Here is a 19,178-nt window from a genome sequence, read left to right as displayed (position 1 = left end):
TCCACAGTATGGTGCTTAGCCACTGTATAAAAATTCTATAAACTTGGTAAATGGGCGTTTATATTGACATTATCCTAACAGTTTGCAGGTGCCCATTGATAAAAATGCAAACGACAAAACACTTAAAGCACTTTATCTGGCGCTTATTGTGTGAGTCATTATATTGGTTGTGTGTTTTCAGAAGGTGTCTGGAGATAAAACATGATTCATATATGAGCGACGAACGTCGTATCCGTATGGAAAGGGAAGCTTTGTGAGTTCTGACCATGAACAAGAGAGGGATAGTATCATACCCCTTAAGTTATTTAAGCGCTGTATAAATTGTTGGCGCTATATACATAAAAGATAATAGTAACAAGAACAATACTGATTCGAAATCATTATTGGAAGGGAACAGGCAGTTGTCTCTGGTGTTTATTATGTGTGTGTGTGTGTATGTTTACTTTGGGATATCTCTGTATGAATGTATATAATTGTGTCTATTAAGTGCATTTATGTGCATTATATGTATCAATGTAGCAACACAAGGACAGAAACAGCTTTGATGACATGTAAAGACAAACAATAAGCAGACACATTAGCATTCATATCCACAAAGGTCCCATTATTATGTATGATATATATGGTATATATATATATATATAGTATATACTTTTTTTGGAAATGTTTGGAAGCTTTGTGAGTATGAACGCAAATGTGCCCGTTATTGTTTGTGTTTACTCACAATGTTACATGTTGGCTTTTTGTTTTCTAGAACCGAATGCCTTCGGTCGTCCTCGCTGCACACTGTACGCTGCACGCTGGGTGTGGCGCCCACTGCAGTACTCGCTCCGAGGAGTGGCTGCAGGGCGGGCGGTGGGTGACCTGAAGGGAAGCTTCTTCGGTGCAGAGGACGGGTACGGAGGGCGTGGTTGGGTACTTTGGGCGGGTCTTAGAGGGCGTACCCCCCAATGGGGCAGATTTACACGTGGCTGCCTGTTAAAAGCCACGCCCGGCTGGTGAAGCGCTCACTTCTTTCCCTGCACATCCAGCCGCTTCTCGTCTCCAGCTGCAGAGGCACAGGTAAGACACCCCCTCCTACCTAACAGCGAATCCCTGCCCCTTACTCACCCTCATCACACATCCCGCACACGTAACCCGGAGGCTCTGTCCTCTTTACCCCCATCACTGATAAAGTGGCCCTTCTTCCAAGCCAACCCGGGACCCTAGAAGTCACACCCTCCTTGTGGCAGTTTTCTTGCTGCCCCTCGGGTAGTTTGCAGGTGCAGAACATCCCATGTATACATCGCATGTATAAGGTTGCTGCTGTTCGCTTATAGTTTGGGCGATGTACAGAGTTTCTTACATAGCGGTAACGGAACTTCGGGTGGAGTTTCCTGGCTCGGTAGGTGCACTACATATCCTCTTGGGATCGGTGCCCTAAAACCAAAACAATGTAACAGATCGAGGAAGCCTTTAACTACTTCTTAGCCCTGTAGCGATCATCAGCCACATTTTCTCTACACCTGTAGAAAGAGTTGTGGATCCGAGGTGAAGAGTTCCAGCAGAGGTTTTAGAGCATCAGCTACTAAAACATTCGAGATGATGTACAAGTGTCTGCTGCTAGTAATGGCTAAATTCTAAATGGTTTGTTTGTTGATGACTACGTTTCTGGCTAAATTTGTGTGTATGGTGTCCATGGTGTCTATAACATCTGGATCCTCTTGGCATGTAACATATTGTATGATAGAGTTAAAGAGTATGATATGTAACATATGATATAGTTAAAGAGCACTTCTGTGCAAAGATCAACGTACAGGCAGTGAGCGGGATCATTCCCTCGATCCATACAGCGACTGGCAGCGTTTTCCATGTTTTTGTTCCAGACGTCTGGGATCCAGATGTGTTTATCTTTGGAAAATATGTCTTCTGGGCATATGTCCACCCTGCCCCAAACATCATCTTTAAAGGCAGATCTGTTTCTTTACATCATTTCCATAAGTGCCACACATTAACGTGTAACTTAACCCCAAAATCTTTCTGCCCAGATTGTGTTAAACCCAGCATTTTATGTATAACATAAGAATATATACCTCAGGGTCGGCGTGATTACTGTTCACCATTAAGTTATTGCACCACTAGGGTGGGGTGCTGAGAAGGGATACGGCATTTGTTGGATTTGCTACCTTTTGCCACAGAGCTCTACTTTCTTTTATATTTTAAATATTTTCTGTTTTATATTTTATTTTTTCACATCAGTTACACTAAGTACAAACTATATGTAGTATTGTTATTAAAAAATAGTTATGTTAAGTGTTGATGTGAATTATTTAAGTAAATCATATGGTGTAAGAATCAATTGTAAGCCCAGGAAGGGTCTTGATTGTTGTAAAAAAAAGGACCTTTTATATGGGTCTTGGCTAGCTGTGGACCACACCGGTGTCCTTCAAGCCTTTGGGCCTGGGGTGTCTAATTGCATTGACTGTGGGGCTGGTGTGTTTGTAGAGTCACTGGAGTCACGCTATGATGCTGTGCGTAGTGGGAGGGGAATGCACATCTTCAAGGTGTGGCGCTGCCATTCATTTCTTGCTTTGCCTTTCTTACTTGCGCTCGGTGAGATCAATTAATGCTACATGTTGTAGAACTACTGTCGCAGAAATAAATTTCTGCATTCAGGGAAAGCAGACCTTCACTGGTTTAATTGACCATTATTATCTCATTAGCTAAAGCCAACCTTTCCGGGTAATGGTCAGGATATGACTCCGAAGGTGTTGATATGGAGCTGGATTTGTGGAAGACACTTTTTAATGCCATGGGTTCCTCTCCTGTCTGGACACTCCTCAGACTGGTTGGGATTGTTTTTCTGCATTGGCCTAAAATGTAAAACCTCATGTTACGATCGCCTATTTACCACCAGAATGAGAGCTTTCTTTCAGATCTCATTCTCTGCAAAGTAATTTGAGGATGTGTGTGAGACAGACGCCTTTGAGTTGTGGGGTAGGTGTGGCGGAGTGATTAATGGCTGGGGTGGGGTGAAGGTTGGCATGGAGCCTGCTAAGCTTTTGCTTAGACTGAAGAGTGGGTGGAATTTAACCACTTTGGAGGATAGGATGCTGAAATGGTCTCCTGATCTGTTTATCGGTTTATCGTGTTGAAAGCTGCCTTTGTTAGGTGGAGTAGTTGCGCTGCACCACCTCCCCTGTAGGTATGTGCTGGTACAGATGTGTGCTGAATTTAAATTTGACTTTTCTTGGAGAGGAACATATAATAATTGTTGCTTTAAGCCATCATTCACCTTTTAGTCTCTTAATTTGTTGCTTTCTATGATCGCTAATTAGCGTTCTTGGTCATGTAAATATAGTACTGTAATATCAGCATCATTTACCCGTTGCTTACTAATATAGGTCTGCTGTCATCAGCTATCAGGACATTAGATACAGGCAGATATGGCCCTGCATCCTTTCTAAGATCCCATCTTGAGATGTTCTTGGTCATCTCGGAGTCCAATATGGATAAAGTTAATTTTAATACAAAGTGTGGAATAGAAGGCCATTTCCCCATTCTTACCTGATATAATCTCAAAGTACTAGACTCCTTGCTTGTATGTTGTAATACATGTTAACTTCACCACGTATAAAGGTGTGGTGCTGAAAAATGGGTTTTTCTTACATTCTTCACACTAAAAGTAGTAGGTTTTGCCACCTTCTAAGGTGTCTGTCTTACTGTCAGGGATGTAGAAGAACAGGATGTATTGGTAATGCTCGCCTGTCAAGACCGCACCCATGTTGAGCCTCGGCATGTGGCAGCGCCAATGAAATTCTGCAGTCGGCTTTGTGGAAGACAAGTTCTGTGGCAGATTATTGTATTAGACAAATATTAACCAGTCTGAGCAACGTGTCTGAACAGGAATACCTTTCTCAGAGGACATGAGTGCTCCTTGTTCTTCTACATTGTTGGATTTCCAATGTTGTACATTTGAAGATCACACGTCTTGGATAACAAAGATCACCTTTCTATTCTATGCCATTTGCAGAATCACCCGGTATCTTCCACTTCTATGATACGACTAGCCTGATTAGCAGGCAAACATGACACTGGCAAGGAACGGTAAAAGCATGTCTCAAAGCTCTACGTTGCTGTTAGAGGAAAAAAATGTAGGGGCGAATGTATCCTGAAGTTTGTGAAAGCACCTTGGAACACCGACATACACCTGTGTGTTCCATACCTTACAGATTATTTACCATTACATGGATTGCTCCTCAGCCCGTTAGAGCAAAATGAATAAAACGCTCAAGTGTGTCTAACGATTGATTCCCACTCATAAAGTCATCATGCCTACAGCGACATTTTAGACATACATGTGGCAGTCCTTCAAGAATGGTATAAGCTCCAGAGGAAGTTCTAAACATACCTGTGTGTGAACACGTTGTCTTCTTTGGATGACCAGTTCTTTTAGTTACGAAGACAGCGTCTCACCCAAAGCCAAATACTTTTATGTTTTGTGTTTTTCTTTGTATTGTACTTTATGGTGTTTGCTTCTTTTAAATGAATATGTCGCCCTTCTCTTATAAATATTTTGACTTTTTTGTGTGATTCAGATCAACTCAGATATTCTTATTTGAAAGCATGCATAAATCTAGTTTTAAAGGTATAACAAAGATAAATTCCTAAAGTTACGCCCCGTGTTCCCTGTGTTTCTAAATCATGTTTATTAAATATTTCAGCATCCATTCCGATGGCGACGATTCATGAAATCTTGGGCAAGCTCACACTGGAAGGAGGAGTAAGTACCTGAGCACTGGATCTTCTGGGGATAAAGTTTACTGTTAGGAAATTCTGTATAAAAATAACTTGTGTCCAGTAATAATACTATGAAGGCAACATCATGGCCAGAATGTTCTTGTTTTTACATCTTGAAGATTTAAGTGAAACACCTAGCTACGTTGGGCCGTGTTGTGGGTCTGCTATGTGTTAAGTTTCGTTACCTGCAAGTCAAGAGTCAGCATTTCTAGAGTTGAGTACAGTCGCAAACCTTTGTCACAGTGCTGACATTCATCCTAATGGCTGAAGGACTGTGTATTGAAAATGAGCAGTCTTTATTATAATAATAGGAAATTACGTACAGGATGGGCATCCGTATTTATAATTTATGTACAGGCAGAAAGTGCAGTGATTTTATGAGCGATGTTTGTGTGTTGTGAGTGATCGTCTCACCTTCTCTCACCTTCAGCAAGCCAGTGAAAGCCTGCCCAAGTGTGGGACAGTCAAACCATCCACCAATTTTGATGCAGATAAGGATGCTGCGGCCATTGAAACTGCCATTAAGACAAAAGGTTAGTGTAATGTGGTCACAAAATCCAGACTTATCTAGGAGCCATGATGGAAACTTTGTGTTGAGTCCTCATTGTTCCCCCGTAGTTTTAAATCGAGTTGGTCTGACGCCCCGGGGCGATATTTCACACTTCACTTTAGCCAGTGTCCAACTTGGGCTTTAGTATATGAGTCCCCTGTTGCTTCTTTTGCCCTACTTCATCCAAATGTATCTTTGCCCTGTGGTTGATAAATATGAGTCCTTTCTGTGGATATGGCACCATTGATGGTACTTATTTAAGCCAAGGATAACTGACAAACATTGCGCAAAAATGAGTGATTTGTATAGGCAATCACACTTATGCAACCAATTATCTTTAAGTAGAAACTGTTTGTCCCGGTACTCCACATTCTGTCCCGCGCTGCCGCCTGTACCTCCCTTTCTCAGTTTGTTTTATTTGGCTTGGTGCCTCTCCCTACACCCCTCTCTCCTCGGAATTGCTGGTGAGTCTGTATTTCATGGAAATGACTCCAATTGTTAGGCTGGACCCATGGTGATGGCTTTCATGGTTAAGCAGCCCCCTCCCGTTTTTCCATAGACATCCCCTGCCATACGGTGCCATGGGAAATTATAAAAGGAAACAAAAGCTAGCTAGAAACGGCCCCTTATTCCTTCATTTTGATATTTTTTTGCAGTAAGCCATTTATGTGAAAAGGTGGACAGTCCAATGTCTTCTTCTACTTTAGTGTTCAAAAGGTTAATGCTCCCTTCATAGTCTGTTTGCTTGCTTTACATATTCTATATTTAATGCCGTCTCCAGTTTGTTTGCATGCTGATGGCCATTAAAAAGTTTCCTTCCTGCCTTTGCAATTACCAGTGGTGAACCACGGTCTTGTCTGGCTTTTAAACCCAATTATGGGAGCTATTCTGGGATGTGATGTTCCATGCTCTGTGCAATCAATACTCCATGAATTCATGTTTTGAATAAAGATCTTCATACATATTCTCTGGTTACCTATTTTCCTCCACTCCAGTATCCAACATGTAATGCAGCTAGTGTTCCATGTACATGCTTTTAGACATTTTCCATGAGAAACCTTCTTTTCATGTAAGGGTACGGATAGTGTTCGGAAATATGAATTTTTATTAATACCCAAGCACCAACATACCCCTCAAGCATACTTGTGACTGTAAATAATTCCTTCTTACAGGTGTGGACGAATTAACTATAATCAACATCTTAACAAACCGCAGTAATGAGCAGAGACAAGACATAGCATTTGCCTACCAGAGGAGAACTAAGAAGGTAAGCGTTTCATCTGTGCAATGCTTGCAGATTACATATACGGAGGATATATATATAGATATATATATAGATATATATATATATCAAGAATGTCTTGAAGCCTTCATTCAGCCTCTGGTTTTACTTATAAAATCTAGCGCATTACAGACTTTCTGGCAAGCAGTCTATTTGCCTTGTAAAAAAAATCTGCTTGTAAACCAGATGTTTGCTGCCAAGAAATGTCTCCCAGATGCCAGATCTGGGTCGAGAAATTTGAGCTGACCGTATCCAACTGGAGCATAATCTGTTTTATGAAATTCAGGACAGGGTGTGCGCAGTTATCATTTGTCTACATTTTTTGTTGCAAAAAAATCTAAGAAAATTATTTTACTAAAAAAAAAAAAAATTGTGTTCTCGTTCAACTCGCTGTGTGAGTGTTTTCATGAGCACTCACACTCGGAAAATTCCCACTGCTCATGTGCCATTTAATCAAATTATTAAAAATGATTGGTGCAAACTGAGACACTATATAAATATTATAGATTTAATCTTTGTAATCCATTTTTAAGGTTTGCACGTATGCCAATACTAAGATACGCAGATAACAGTGTCACAGATAAGAGCTGCACGGCTGTAGCTTTCGATATTGTGATTTCCTGTCCCATACTTTATATGTGAGAATGTAACTGTCATAACAGTGAATGCTTATCTATGCATGACTTCCGTGTATGTGTTTGTGTATGTATGTATGTATATATGTATATATATATATATATATATATATATATATATATCAATATTCTTCTTATTATTAAAGCAGCAGTTTACTAAGCTGCTGATCACATATATTTGAGCTGCTGATCGCGGCAGTAAACAGTAGCTATTCAGCACAAGCTCACGTTCACACTTTCTGGACTCTTACTGTACCGGGCTGCTCAATGGATAATTAACCCTTCTACATTGATATTGGCCTCTGGCTTTGCACTCAGAACTTAGGATAAGCCAAGTGAACTACGCTGCAAAGTTGTTTTGCTTTCCTTGTACGATCAAGTTTTAACACTTGTGTAGCAGTTAATATTCTTCATGTGCTGCTCTATTTTTATATTTTCTGGATCATCGGATAACCGCATTGTATATCTCTGTTTGAAAGGAGAGGCTTTAGTACTGACACGTATCTGTTTTGTTGCAGGACCTGCCATCAGCGCTGAAGGGTGCTCTCTCAGGTCACCTAGAGACAGTAATGCTGGGGCTAATGAAAACCAGACCACAATATGACGCATCGGAGCTGAAATCTGCCATGAAAGTAAGAATTTATTTGATGGTGACGGGTGACGTCGATGTACTGTGGATTTGTTTTATCTTTAAAAATGCATGCGACGCCTGAGGGTTTATAGAAGAGTAAACGGTTATGATCCTGCATATTGATTGTTTGCTTTGTCAGTATGAAGTAAACAAGATGCTGTTTATCTGGCTTCATGAGGGAAAGATGATATTTAATTTAAAGAGTGAGCTGTCAGTTTCTGCAAGAGTATTGGGAAGACTATGTAATGGCGGTCGTAATCTCTACATTTAAAGATTACCCATTCTGATGTATGGCGATATGAAACGGAATTTCCACCCAACTCTTCTTGCATCAAACAAGCCAATCTCCACCGACCATTTTTGCACTTTTAACCTTGGTTTAATTGTGTAATGAACATTCCTCTTTTTAACATGCATGGATGTGGAGTTGAGAAGACTTCTTCACAGGACTGCGCTAAGTGCTCTCCACTTCCCTTTGAGCCTATAAGCATCAGGGAAATGGGAGAAAAGGCAGTGGGACCGTCTCAGATTCTTTATATAAGAGGGTTAAGCTGGATGTAGCGTGTTAAATGGATCTGAGCTTCTCTATATAAAATAACCATACACCTGCTCCTCTTCCAGGGTCTGGGGACAGATGAAGATACCCTCATTGAAATTATCTGCTCAAGGACAAACCAAGAGCTTCACGCCATCCAGGCTGCTTACAGAGAGTGTGAGTGCATGCTATTTATACAAGTTTCAGCCGATTCTCACAACCACTAGCCTCTCGGTGTTCTTCGGGACCCACCTAGTGATGGAAATGCGGAACTACACTATTCTAGAATTTATTGCCTGTATATGAAGGGACCATGTAGTATTAGCGACTGGCATCGGGTGTGTTAAATCCTCCTTTACATTACCCGCCTGTAAGGTTATCTGCTTCTAAATGATAATATCTTAGTTATGTTTAAATGATGATCGGTAGTAGTTAAACTGAAATGTAATTTGCATATAAAACATTCCTTGAAGTTTTAATAAACCTTTTTTTTATTGTATGTTGCAGTATACAAGACAGAATTAGAAAAAGACATAGTCTCCGACACATCTGGTGACTTCCGTAAATTAATGGTGGCTCTTGCCAAGGTGAGCTATGGGGATGCAGGTACAAAGTAGTGTGTGGCAAGGAGCCACAACAGTCTTCTCAACATGGATCTTCTAAACCTGTTAGTGGCTTATAGATCAGGAAAAAAAATCACGCCGATATGGAAATATATAAAAACACACTTACACTTGGTATTGGGATATTTCAGCAACTTGCACTGGATCATAATATTCAAAAACAAAACTTGTGTTTTCTATAGGTTTCCCTCTCAGCATCATCTAGTTTTATAAAACACTAATTGTATAACCCTTTCCTGTTCTCTGACTGTTCTGGGTACAGTGTCAGTTTTCATTGTCTAAACTGTTTGCCTGCAGGGCAAGCGACAGGAAGAGGGTTCAGTGGTGGATTATGAAAAGATTGACCAAGACGCCAGGGTAAGTGCTTTATGCGGGTGCTAATAAAACTGCAGATTCTTGTAGACTGAAATAGATAAATCTGTCAACAAAACCTCTTTGACATTGCTTGCTTTTAACTTGACACTCTTTCCTGCAACACTTCAACTATAAAGCCACATGGAGTTATGTACAAGCAACAGTGTGTTAGTAATGCATTTTAGTTCAAGATTAAATGACTACTCAGATGTAGAAGGGGTAAATGCATCATATACCATCATGTAGGAGGAAAGGACTATCTTTTCAACTTTGACGATCTGCTTTCTTGCCAATAGGACCTGTATGAAGCTGGAGTGAAGAGGAAGGGAACCGATGTGAGCAAGTGGATTACAATCATGACAGAAAGGAGCATTCCTCACCTTCAGAAAGGTACGTGCAGAACTAAATCCATGCTGAAAGAATCTTACTGTTGGCGCCCACATTTGTGCTTTATTCTTGACTTTTTAGTATTCTTCGTAATCTCTGATGTGCAGTATATAAAGCAGTATTTTTTTATTTTACTGAATGCCAGTGCAAGCAGTGTTTCAATGGACTGGCATGAGTAACAATTGTACTGCTGTTAATGATGTTGGTATTCATGTTTTCCAGTCTTTGAAAGGTACAAGAGTTACAGTCCATATGACATGCAGGAAAGCATCAAGAAAGAAGTGAAAGGTGACCTGGAAAACGCTTTCCTGAATCTTGGTGAGTCTTAGTCCTAACTCAGTGGAATGATTTTCTGGTAGGACAGGTGACATTTGGATTCTGTTTCATTAAGCATTTGTTGTTTGAAACCCTAATTTGTGCAAATCACACTAAACAAATAACATTACCAAACCTGCACATGTAATCCAATTATGCCCTTTTTTTTGCTCCAGTTCAGTGCATCCAGAACAAACCTCTGTATTTTGCCGACAGACTGCATGACTCTATGAAGGTAAAATGTGTATTTTATTTTACCCCAGGTTTTAAGAGAACCAAAATGTACTTTTTCAAATTGATGGATGCATTCATTTTTATTGGTGTTGGATTTATGTCTCCTTTATCCTCCTCTGCTCAACGCGGATTTGTGTGTGTGGTGGAGGCCACGCAAAACAGATCGGAATATGCATTCAGAAAATAGTGGCCATAGCGGCTCATTAAACATTTCATTTTAACCTACAGCAACTGTACTCACTGTTGAGTCAGTTACATAGTAGCACACTGTCCTTTTTAAATTGGATATACACTTATGGGCTGTAGTGTGTCCAGGTAAACAGCCAAAATCCTCTAGATAGTTCATCTGTTTCTGCCAGTTAAATTGTTGTTATATACTATGTGTTACGTCCGGTCTACCCATTGTACAGCACTATGGAATTTGATGGAGTATTAGGCTTGTAATAGGCAAACACATTATCCCAGTTCCCCATGTATAAGCAGGATGAAAAAGTCAAAAACAAGCCATATTTATGAGCAAAAAATGTTAACCTCCATAATTTTGAATAGACCAATAGAGACATTTGTTCCAGGAGTGCAGTCAGAGGCACGGGTCGGGATTAGCACTTTACTAAGCCCTATGCTGTAATGCTATCGACAACCCCTGGGCGCCAGGTCACCATGGTGACTAGAAAACCACCTCCTGGCACCTAGGGTTAGCATCATGAATACAGCACCCAATGCTTTCCAGCAGAGCATGGTGTAGCGGATGCTGCGATGCTTGAAGCAAGGGGGCATTTAATGCATGGCGCTCTCCCCTTGTTCACTACCGCACATCTAATGGTTAAACCCAGAATTGCTCTTATAAACAGAGTCAAGTGACCTGCAATTAACGCCTCTCCCTGAAACATTTTTCTTCCAGGGCAAAGGAACCAAAGACAAAATTCTGATCAGAATCATGGTTTCCCGAAGTGAACTAGACATGCTAAAAATCAGATCAGAATTCAAGAAGAAGTACGGCAAATCCTTGCACTACTTTATTGGGGTGAGTGCTTCAGCAACCAGGATATACATAATGCCGTTTTCAGGGCGTTTTCTTTTTTTTTTTTTTCACTTCGCAGGGGCAATTTGTGCGACTGGTCTTATACAGTAAGTGGTACAGTGCAACAGAACCAACGAGGAATACATGCTAAATGTATTTGGACTTGTTTGCAATTTCGACATGCTTTATTAGAACAGATAATGAACGAATAGGCTTATTTTCCAGTCCTCGGGGATAAGTACCACTGATGGTAGAGAGTAGGACTCTCTCCAGGAAATACGCCAAATATACACAGCTGTGTTTCTGATATAAAATACCTTCTACATTTTATGTCAAATTCCAGATCATGATATTTTGTCTACGGTATTTTACATCAGAAAATGCAGGGGGTGTGTGCATGTGTGCGTATATTTTTGGGCTATTTCCTGGACAGAGGCCTACTCTCCACCATTGGAAAACCTATTCTTGCACATGTGAAGATATGTTTACAGGAGATACTTCTATCACTAGTTGGACTGGCAATCGTTTCTTAATTTTGTAATGTTGCTGGTCTTGGTAACATTTGTGTGGAATGCACACGAGGATAGTTGAGAACAGGACTGCTAAATGTTTAACATTATTTAAAGCTACATCAACCCCTGCAGTATTTATAAAGGCTGCTAATTCCATTTATTCAAATCATTAGGCATATCATGCATATGTTGGTTTCTTTATCATCCCTACTATCCTAAAGCTCAAACCGTAGCATTGATCAGTTTAGTTGTTAGAATAATGAGACCAGGGACAGTCTTTCTACAGCAGCTAGAGTTTTTCTAAAAGTGTAAGAATTCAGATTCCCAAGCGTTAGGCCGATTAGCATGAGTTGTAGCTTAAAGCAGTTGAGTATTTGGTCCTAGAAATAAAGAATGAGAAGTACAAACCCGGAATTAGTTCATATTTCTACAATTTTTTTTTTTCTCTTTGCAGCAAGACACAAAGGGAGACTACCAGCGTGCCCTGCTAAACCTGTGTGGGGGAGATGACTGAGACCCTAGGAAGTTCCCTGCCATATCCCTTATCGTATGATGCCTCACCGCTTAACCCGACTGTGTACATTCTCAACGTGTGCTGTTTTTACATTCCTGAGCCAAAAGCTGCTCCTGTCTTGGTCACCAAACAATAAAACTCTGTTCTATGATAGTTTTTTTGGTTTTGTTTTTTCGAGTGTGTTAGCGAAGTGCGTTAGCAATATATTAGGCACATCTCTATACGCAAAGACTAAGCTCTGTGGACTCTACTTCCAAAGCATATCTATCAGTTCACTAGGCATGTGTAGCTACCTTTAATACTTGCAAAGAGCTCAGTAGGGCCCTGTATGGAAGGCTGAGACGGTTGGTGAATTAATCATTTGGGGCAAAGGCATTTACAGGAACTAGAAAATCTTGGACATAGTTTGGCATAGTTAAAGACCCTTTCTCTACAACTGGTGGTTTGTTCAATGAAACTCAAGCGTTTGCATAAATAACCTACGGGATGTGATTGACATCTGGCAGGGGAAGGCTGGCAGCCTAAGGCCTGGGGGGCAAGTCTAGTCAAGTGGCCCATTGCGCCACCAAAAGCGGCCGCCGTGCGACATTGAAAGCAGCCGTCGTACAGCAGTCACTCCACCGGCACCTAATGAAATTAAAGCGGCCGGCCTCAGCTCTTCATCTCACCCCTTTTAAGACTTAGGACGAAGACCTGAGGCACAGCCATTGGGCCTGACTGCCACACGATGCAGGGGCGCACCTAGAGTATTTGGCACCTGTGGCAGACCCCCCCCTCCCCCCACACACTTGAAAACTGCATAGTTTCTATGGTTAGGCAGACATTGACTGTGGTACAGCATAACACCCATCATTATATACTGAGGCAAACATTGGCAGTGGTATAGGATAACTGTTAACATGGTATACTGAGGCAGACATTGACTGTGGTACAGCATAACATCTATCATTATACACTGAGGTAAACATTGACAGTGGTATAAGACAACTGTTATCTTTATGTACTGAGGCAGGCATTGACGGTAGTACAGGTTAACAGTTATTATTTACTGAGGCACGAACCGACAGTGGTACAGCATAACACCCATCACTATATACTGAGGCACACATTGACTGTGGTACAGCATAATTTATTATATACTTAGGGATTACGTCTACCACCCTCAATGTGTGCCTATCACTAGCCAGACACTGACAATACTGCAGTACAACCCCTATAAAACTAAGCCAAACATTGATGTAGTGTAAGCCTACCACTTCAGTGACTGGCTTAGTATATAGTAGGGATGCACCGAAATGAAAATTCTGGACTGAAACTGAAAATTCAGCATTCACTTGGCCAAAACCAAAAAAAAGTAACACCAAAATTAGACCAAAAAAATCAATAACACATATACATATATATACATATATATACACACATATATATATATATATATATATATATATATATATATATATATATATTAGGGCTGAAACAACTAATCGATAAAATCGATAATAATCGATTATGAAAATCGTTGGCAACGAATTTCATCATCGATTAATCGAATCGGTTTTTATCGATTATAAAAAGAGGTTTTTTCCAGAGCAAATGCTCTGAAAAACTCCTCTCCTTATAATAATCCGATCTCAAACAGAGATCGGATTATAACACCGGAATCCAGATCCCCCGCAACGCTGCAGGAGACCTGGATTCCCCTCACTGTCGGCCGGTCTCTCACTTCCGTCTCTCTCCCCCTCCCATCTGCCTCCTCCCCCCTCCCATACATCACTCTGCCTCTCTACCCGGCACCGTTACTGACAGGCACTTTCCCTGCAGCTTCATAGAAGCCTCAGTGTAAGTGAAGGTGAGTAACGGAGTCTGTCTGTGCGATGCAGACCCCCACCGGCTGACAGAGAATCATCCTCTCTGATAGCCGGTGAGGGTCTGCATCGCACAGACAGACTCCGTTACTGCCCTTCACTTACACTGTGGCTTCTATGAAGCTGCAGTGAAAGTGCCTTCAGTAACGGAGCCGGGTAGAGAGGCAGAGCGGTGTATGGGAGGGGGGAGGAGTCAGAGGGGTGTATGGGAGCCACCCTCCAATACACCACTCTGGCTCCTCCCCCTCTCATACGCCACTCTGCCTCTCTACCCGGCTCCCTGGTGTCTTGTCAGAAACGGAGGTTCACAGGAGGCAGAGTGGAGTATGGGAGGGGGGAGGAGGCAAAGTGATGTATGGGAGGGGGGAGGAGGCAAAGTGATGTATGGGGGAGCCAGAGTGGTGTATGGGTGAGTTATAGTGGTGTATGGGGGGTATTATGAATTTTTAGGGCATATAGGGGGTATAAGGCATATGGATATTAGGCATATCAGGGGGGCATAAACATATCTGGGGGTAAAAGGTATATCAGGGGGCTCAGTGGCATATAGGGGGTATAAGACATCGATATTAGGCATATCAGGGGGGCATAAAACAAATCTTGGGGTAAAAGGTATATCAGGGGGCTCAGTTGCATATCACTGGCATATAAGGAGTATAAGGCATATCAGGGGCACAGCGGCATATCAGGGGGCATAGTGGAATCTGGCATATAAGAGGTATAAGGCATATATGGGGGCAGAGTGGCAAGCTGGGGGTCAGATGTGCATAACTGGGGGCAGTTTGGTAAATAAAAAAAATTTAAACAAGGCTTTTTTCTCAGTTTTTATTAAATATGAAAAATAGTTAACATATGAATTAATATTTACTAATAACTTTGTATCAAAACCTAGTTTGAGAAACACAGTGTTTGGGTTCTTGTAGCTTTTATTATTATGTCAGTAAAATAAGAAGGTGAATAGAGAGGCCATTGCAATAAAGAGATGAAAGTGTAAATTGTACGTTTTTTATTGCAATTTTTCTTCAATTTAAAATAATGTATTTTTTTATCCGATTAATCGACAAAATAATTGGCCAACTAATCGATTATTAAAATAATCGTTAGTTGCAGCCCTAATATATATACACACACACATATATATTATATATATGTGTGTGTGTATATATATTTGGACTGCAACTAACGATTATTTTAATAATCGATTAGTTGGCCGATTATTTTTTATCACATATATATATATATACATACATACACACACACACACACACACATAATTGTTAACAGCAATCACAATCCTATCATGCCCAAGTTCTAGCATGTGCTGGCTGACGTAGCATGATAGGAGTGTGATTACTGTTAGCAATCATATATATTTTAATACTGTTATTGAATTTTTCTGTCCCATTTTGGTGTGTAATTTACTTTTAATAAAAGCGTTAACACACCAAAGTTGGACAACAAAAATATAACTGATAACAGCAGACTCCTATCATGCCTAGGCAGCCAGTACATGCTGGATTCTGGGCATGATAGGAATGTGATTACAGGCTCCCTATGACATGCTATGCCACCCCCACGAAACCCTCATTCACAAACTTTCAGCATAAACAACAGCATAACACCCATCACTCTCACACATTTACTAATCCACTCTCCCTGAATATTTTCCTACCTTTCCTCTGTCACTTTTCCTCCTCCTCGTTCTTCTGGTGAAGTGAGCGCGGAAGACAGTGGGCGTGGCTTCAGTGTTGTGCGCCGGGATTTGACATCAAGTCCCAACACACAGCCACAGCCGCACATAGTTTCTGGAGGCGTGCCGGCACCCCTCAGCACCCGGGGTGGACCGCCCCCGCCAGTTACCCTACTGGCACGACGGCCGTATTTAATCCCGCTCGCAGCCGCATCCGGCCGGCACAGGTACAGGGCAGCCTAGGGGGCAATTGCCAACACAGCCCTGACATCCGGGTAAAAACAAAAACAGACCATGCATATTCATAAAAATTCCCAGAGGCTCAATTTGCGACGTTTCGTTCTGTAGGCTTCCTTTTGCCCACAAAATTTGGGGGGGGGGAATACAAAATATATGGAGAGAGCTAGAAGCCTGAGAAGAACAATAAAACAAAAAAAGTCCCCACAGACTTGCAAAGAGATTACAGTTTCCATGATCAGTACATCATCGGAGAGACCGGATATACCGGCAGGGTCTAGACAGACGCTGCAGGAGATATCCTGTCCTCAGATAACCTTCTGGGTGACGTCAGCAGTGATGCGACCCGGAAGAGCATTTAAACCTGTAACAGGTTTCCGGCTTTTACGCCAGCAGCTGGTACAGGTGATCGGGTAGCAAAGCCAGCAATGCTGGCATCTGCTGGCAGGGGGAGTCCAGGCTGGAAAACGACAGCCTGATTTCCTGTGTAGCTGCAGGGATGTGTCCCTGCCGCTGCAAGAAGGTCAGGACATACCGGTACGTCCATAGGGGATGCTTGAGATGCATTTTATGGACATACCGGTACATCTATAGGGGACTGAAGGGTTAAAATACTTGTTTTTTGTTAAACATTGATAAAAGGGACTCATGGTTACTGCCTATACTACTGTATTGCTTGACTCGCCTTAGGCTAATCTGTTTATGTTGATATAGTTTTATATATAATATTTATGTTAACCTTTGGTGAGAAGAACGAGGGGTGACGCGAGAAGTAGACTTACACCCAATTTTCAAAAATCCTGACTTTTTTTTTTTCTTTTAATGTAAAATCAGTTTTCTACAGCCAATTTCTTTCTACACAGAGTAATATGGAAACTGCAATGTCCACAAGGTGGCATCAAAGCAAGATAAAACAAAATAGTTTTATTCTTCAGCTCTATCTGCCAGTTCAAAAGATACTACACACAGTACTTGCCAAACCTGCAGGTAAGCTAAATGCACGTGTGTTTTAAGAGTAAGGTATCCCCCCCCCGCCCCCAACAGATCTCAGTGCACAAAAACATTTGCGTATATGCTTGTGCCACCAAGGCTCAGTGACAGTAATAGTTAAAGATCAAACTTACGAAACTCTGGATTCCTGGTAGCCTTGAAGACCAGAGGTGGAAAATACGATTAATGCTTTTATTCGCAAAGTCATTCAGAGTTGACCATAGAGCATGTCAAGATATCGATACATGGATGTGGATCAATTGGTGGTACCAGTCTCTAGGACTGGTACCGAAGTTATTCATATAAAAGGAGTTTCTAATTAAATGTTTGAAAGAGGCATATAAACGCAGCCACCAATGGAATTCTCCTTAATATATTCCTATATATGGCTTCCATACAATCAAAACATTATTCAGCAAGAACAACAAAGCTCAAAATCAATATAATATGTATAGAATATAATTTGTTCTATACATAAAGGGGAGCGCACAACCTAAAAAGCCATTCAGAGTCCCGGTACCTGCTAGAACAATTGAAATTAAAAAGGACTTTTCTGGACACCATTAACGAGGCACATGTGTGACAGGTGGGGTTGCTCAATCCTAAGGTTTGGCACAAAAAGCACAACGTACCGAAAGGGGGCATCCAGAGAAGGATAAGCAAGGTAACCAACATGGCCATGAAAAATTAGACGAGACTTGCCAAACTTGGGATACTTTTGATATAGTGGCATGCTAGGAAATATATGACCATAAAGTGACTGAATCCCCCATTTTTTTTTTTTTACCTTAGATAGGTGTTCTTGGAATGGTGTTTGCTGGGTATGCGCTGAAATCTTGCTGTTTTATATCATTAGTGTTGACAGTTTCCAGGCTCTTGGCCTAATGCATTGTGTAATGAGCTACAGGAGCCTAGCAAACATAATAAAATATTAAACCTGCAGCTTGCAATTTATCTATGCTTTGATGTCTTATTTAGGAGCTTTTATGATAAAATAAAAGTCATTGAATGCAACACACGTTATTTGGTGCCATGGAAGCCACATTGCCTCCATAACCTCAAACTGAATAGTGTCCTTAAAATAAAATATGTGGCACAAAGTGTGCTTCTATCCATACAAACCTCTATTAAAATGACATTTGTATGTACACTTAATTTACACAGTACTGTAGAGTTGTGAGGTATATAAATATATTTTTACTGTATTGTCTTAATTTATTTTTTAGCCATTCTTTCGAGAAATTAAACGTTAGAATAATGCTTCTTGCAAAAGAGGGGCAATGTCTGCCAAGAAGGGTGAGGTTTCCAACAAACGTCTTTAACAAAGCTAAGCAATACCTTATCCCATCCCAAAAACAAAAAAACTGTTGCCATCAGAGCTTCCTGGACAGTTTGGTAACCATTGTAATAGTTTCGGAGGTATTTGGTTAAAATGCTGGGGTTGTGGAAGCTTAGATTCTCAGAGCCGCATTATCTAATCCATTCCCTATCTTTACATTCTCCGCTTCTCGTCACTCACGCACAAAGCTTCATCAACATTTAGCAACTTAACAATAAGGCACAGATAAGTTAGAGCGTGTGCACGCGTGAGTGTGCACGAGTGCGCATGAGCGAGGTGTCTTACCATATTACTCAATAACAAAATGCATCAAATGTATACATCAAGTCTAAGCAAACACAACATGTATTCTAGATATTATTGAGATTTGTCAGACATCTTGAAAATACTGCATTGATATATTATATAATACATGAAAGCCTGGACATTACCTTGATGCTGCCAACCTTAAATCAGCTACAAAAAACCAGTGCACACTGGTTTAATATTTTTAACTTTGGAAAAAGCACAACGTAGAGATCCTTTATTGAAACACTAACAGAAGCGTCAAACAGGATTTCTCAGGATGGAGTGCGTTTGAAACATCTAGGTTACCAGTAATATTCAGATGGCCGACATAAAAAATGTGTCCCACAATCTGAATTATTTTCACTCTTCTCTGCTATTGTACAGTGACACCAAATAC

General features: G+C 40.9%; 1 protein-coding gene across 1 annotated transcript; it reads left to right on the top strand.

The window, feature by feature from the left end:
- The first annotated feature begins 966 nt into the window (after positions 1-966).
- Positions 967-12,525, top strand: ANXA2 (annexin A2). Its single transcript, XM_053464620.1, has 13 exons — positions 967-1,062; positions 4,704-4,762; positions 5,210-5,312; positions 6,502-6,596; positions 7,765-7,878; positions 8,499-8,589; positions 8,920-8,999; positions 9,333-9,392; positions 9,686-9,779; positions 9,999-10,094; positions 10,268-10,326; positions 11,227-11,349; positions 12,313-12,525. The coding sequence occupies exons 2-13, from the start codon at positions 4,715-4,717 to the stop codon at positions 12,370-12,372; spliced, it is 1,023 nt and encodes a 340-aa protein (XP_053320595.1). The 5' UTR covers positions 967-1,062; positions 4,704-4,714; the 3' UTR covers positions 12,373-12,525.
- Positions 12,526-19,178: the final 6,653 nt, after the last annotated feature.

Source organism: Spea bombifrons, chromosome 4 (genome assembly GCF_027358695.1).
Source record: "Spea bombifrons isolate aSpeBom1 chromosome 4, aSpeBom1.2.pri, whole genome shotgun sequence".
NCBI lineage: Eukaryota > Metazoa > Chordata > Amphibia > Anura > Pelobatidae > Spea > Spea bombifrons.
The sequence above is the reverse complement of the archived record's forward strand: the minus strand, read 5'-3'. Positions and strand labels throughout refer to the sequence as shown.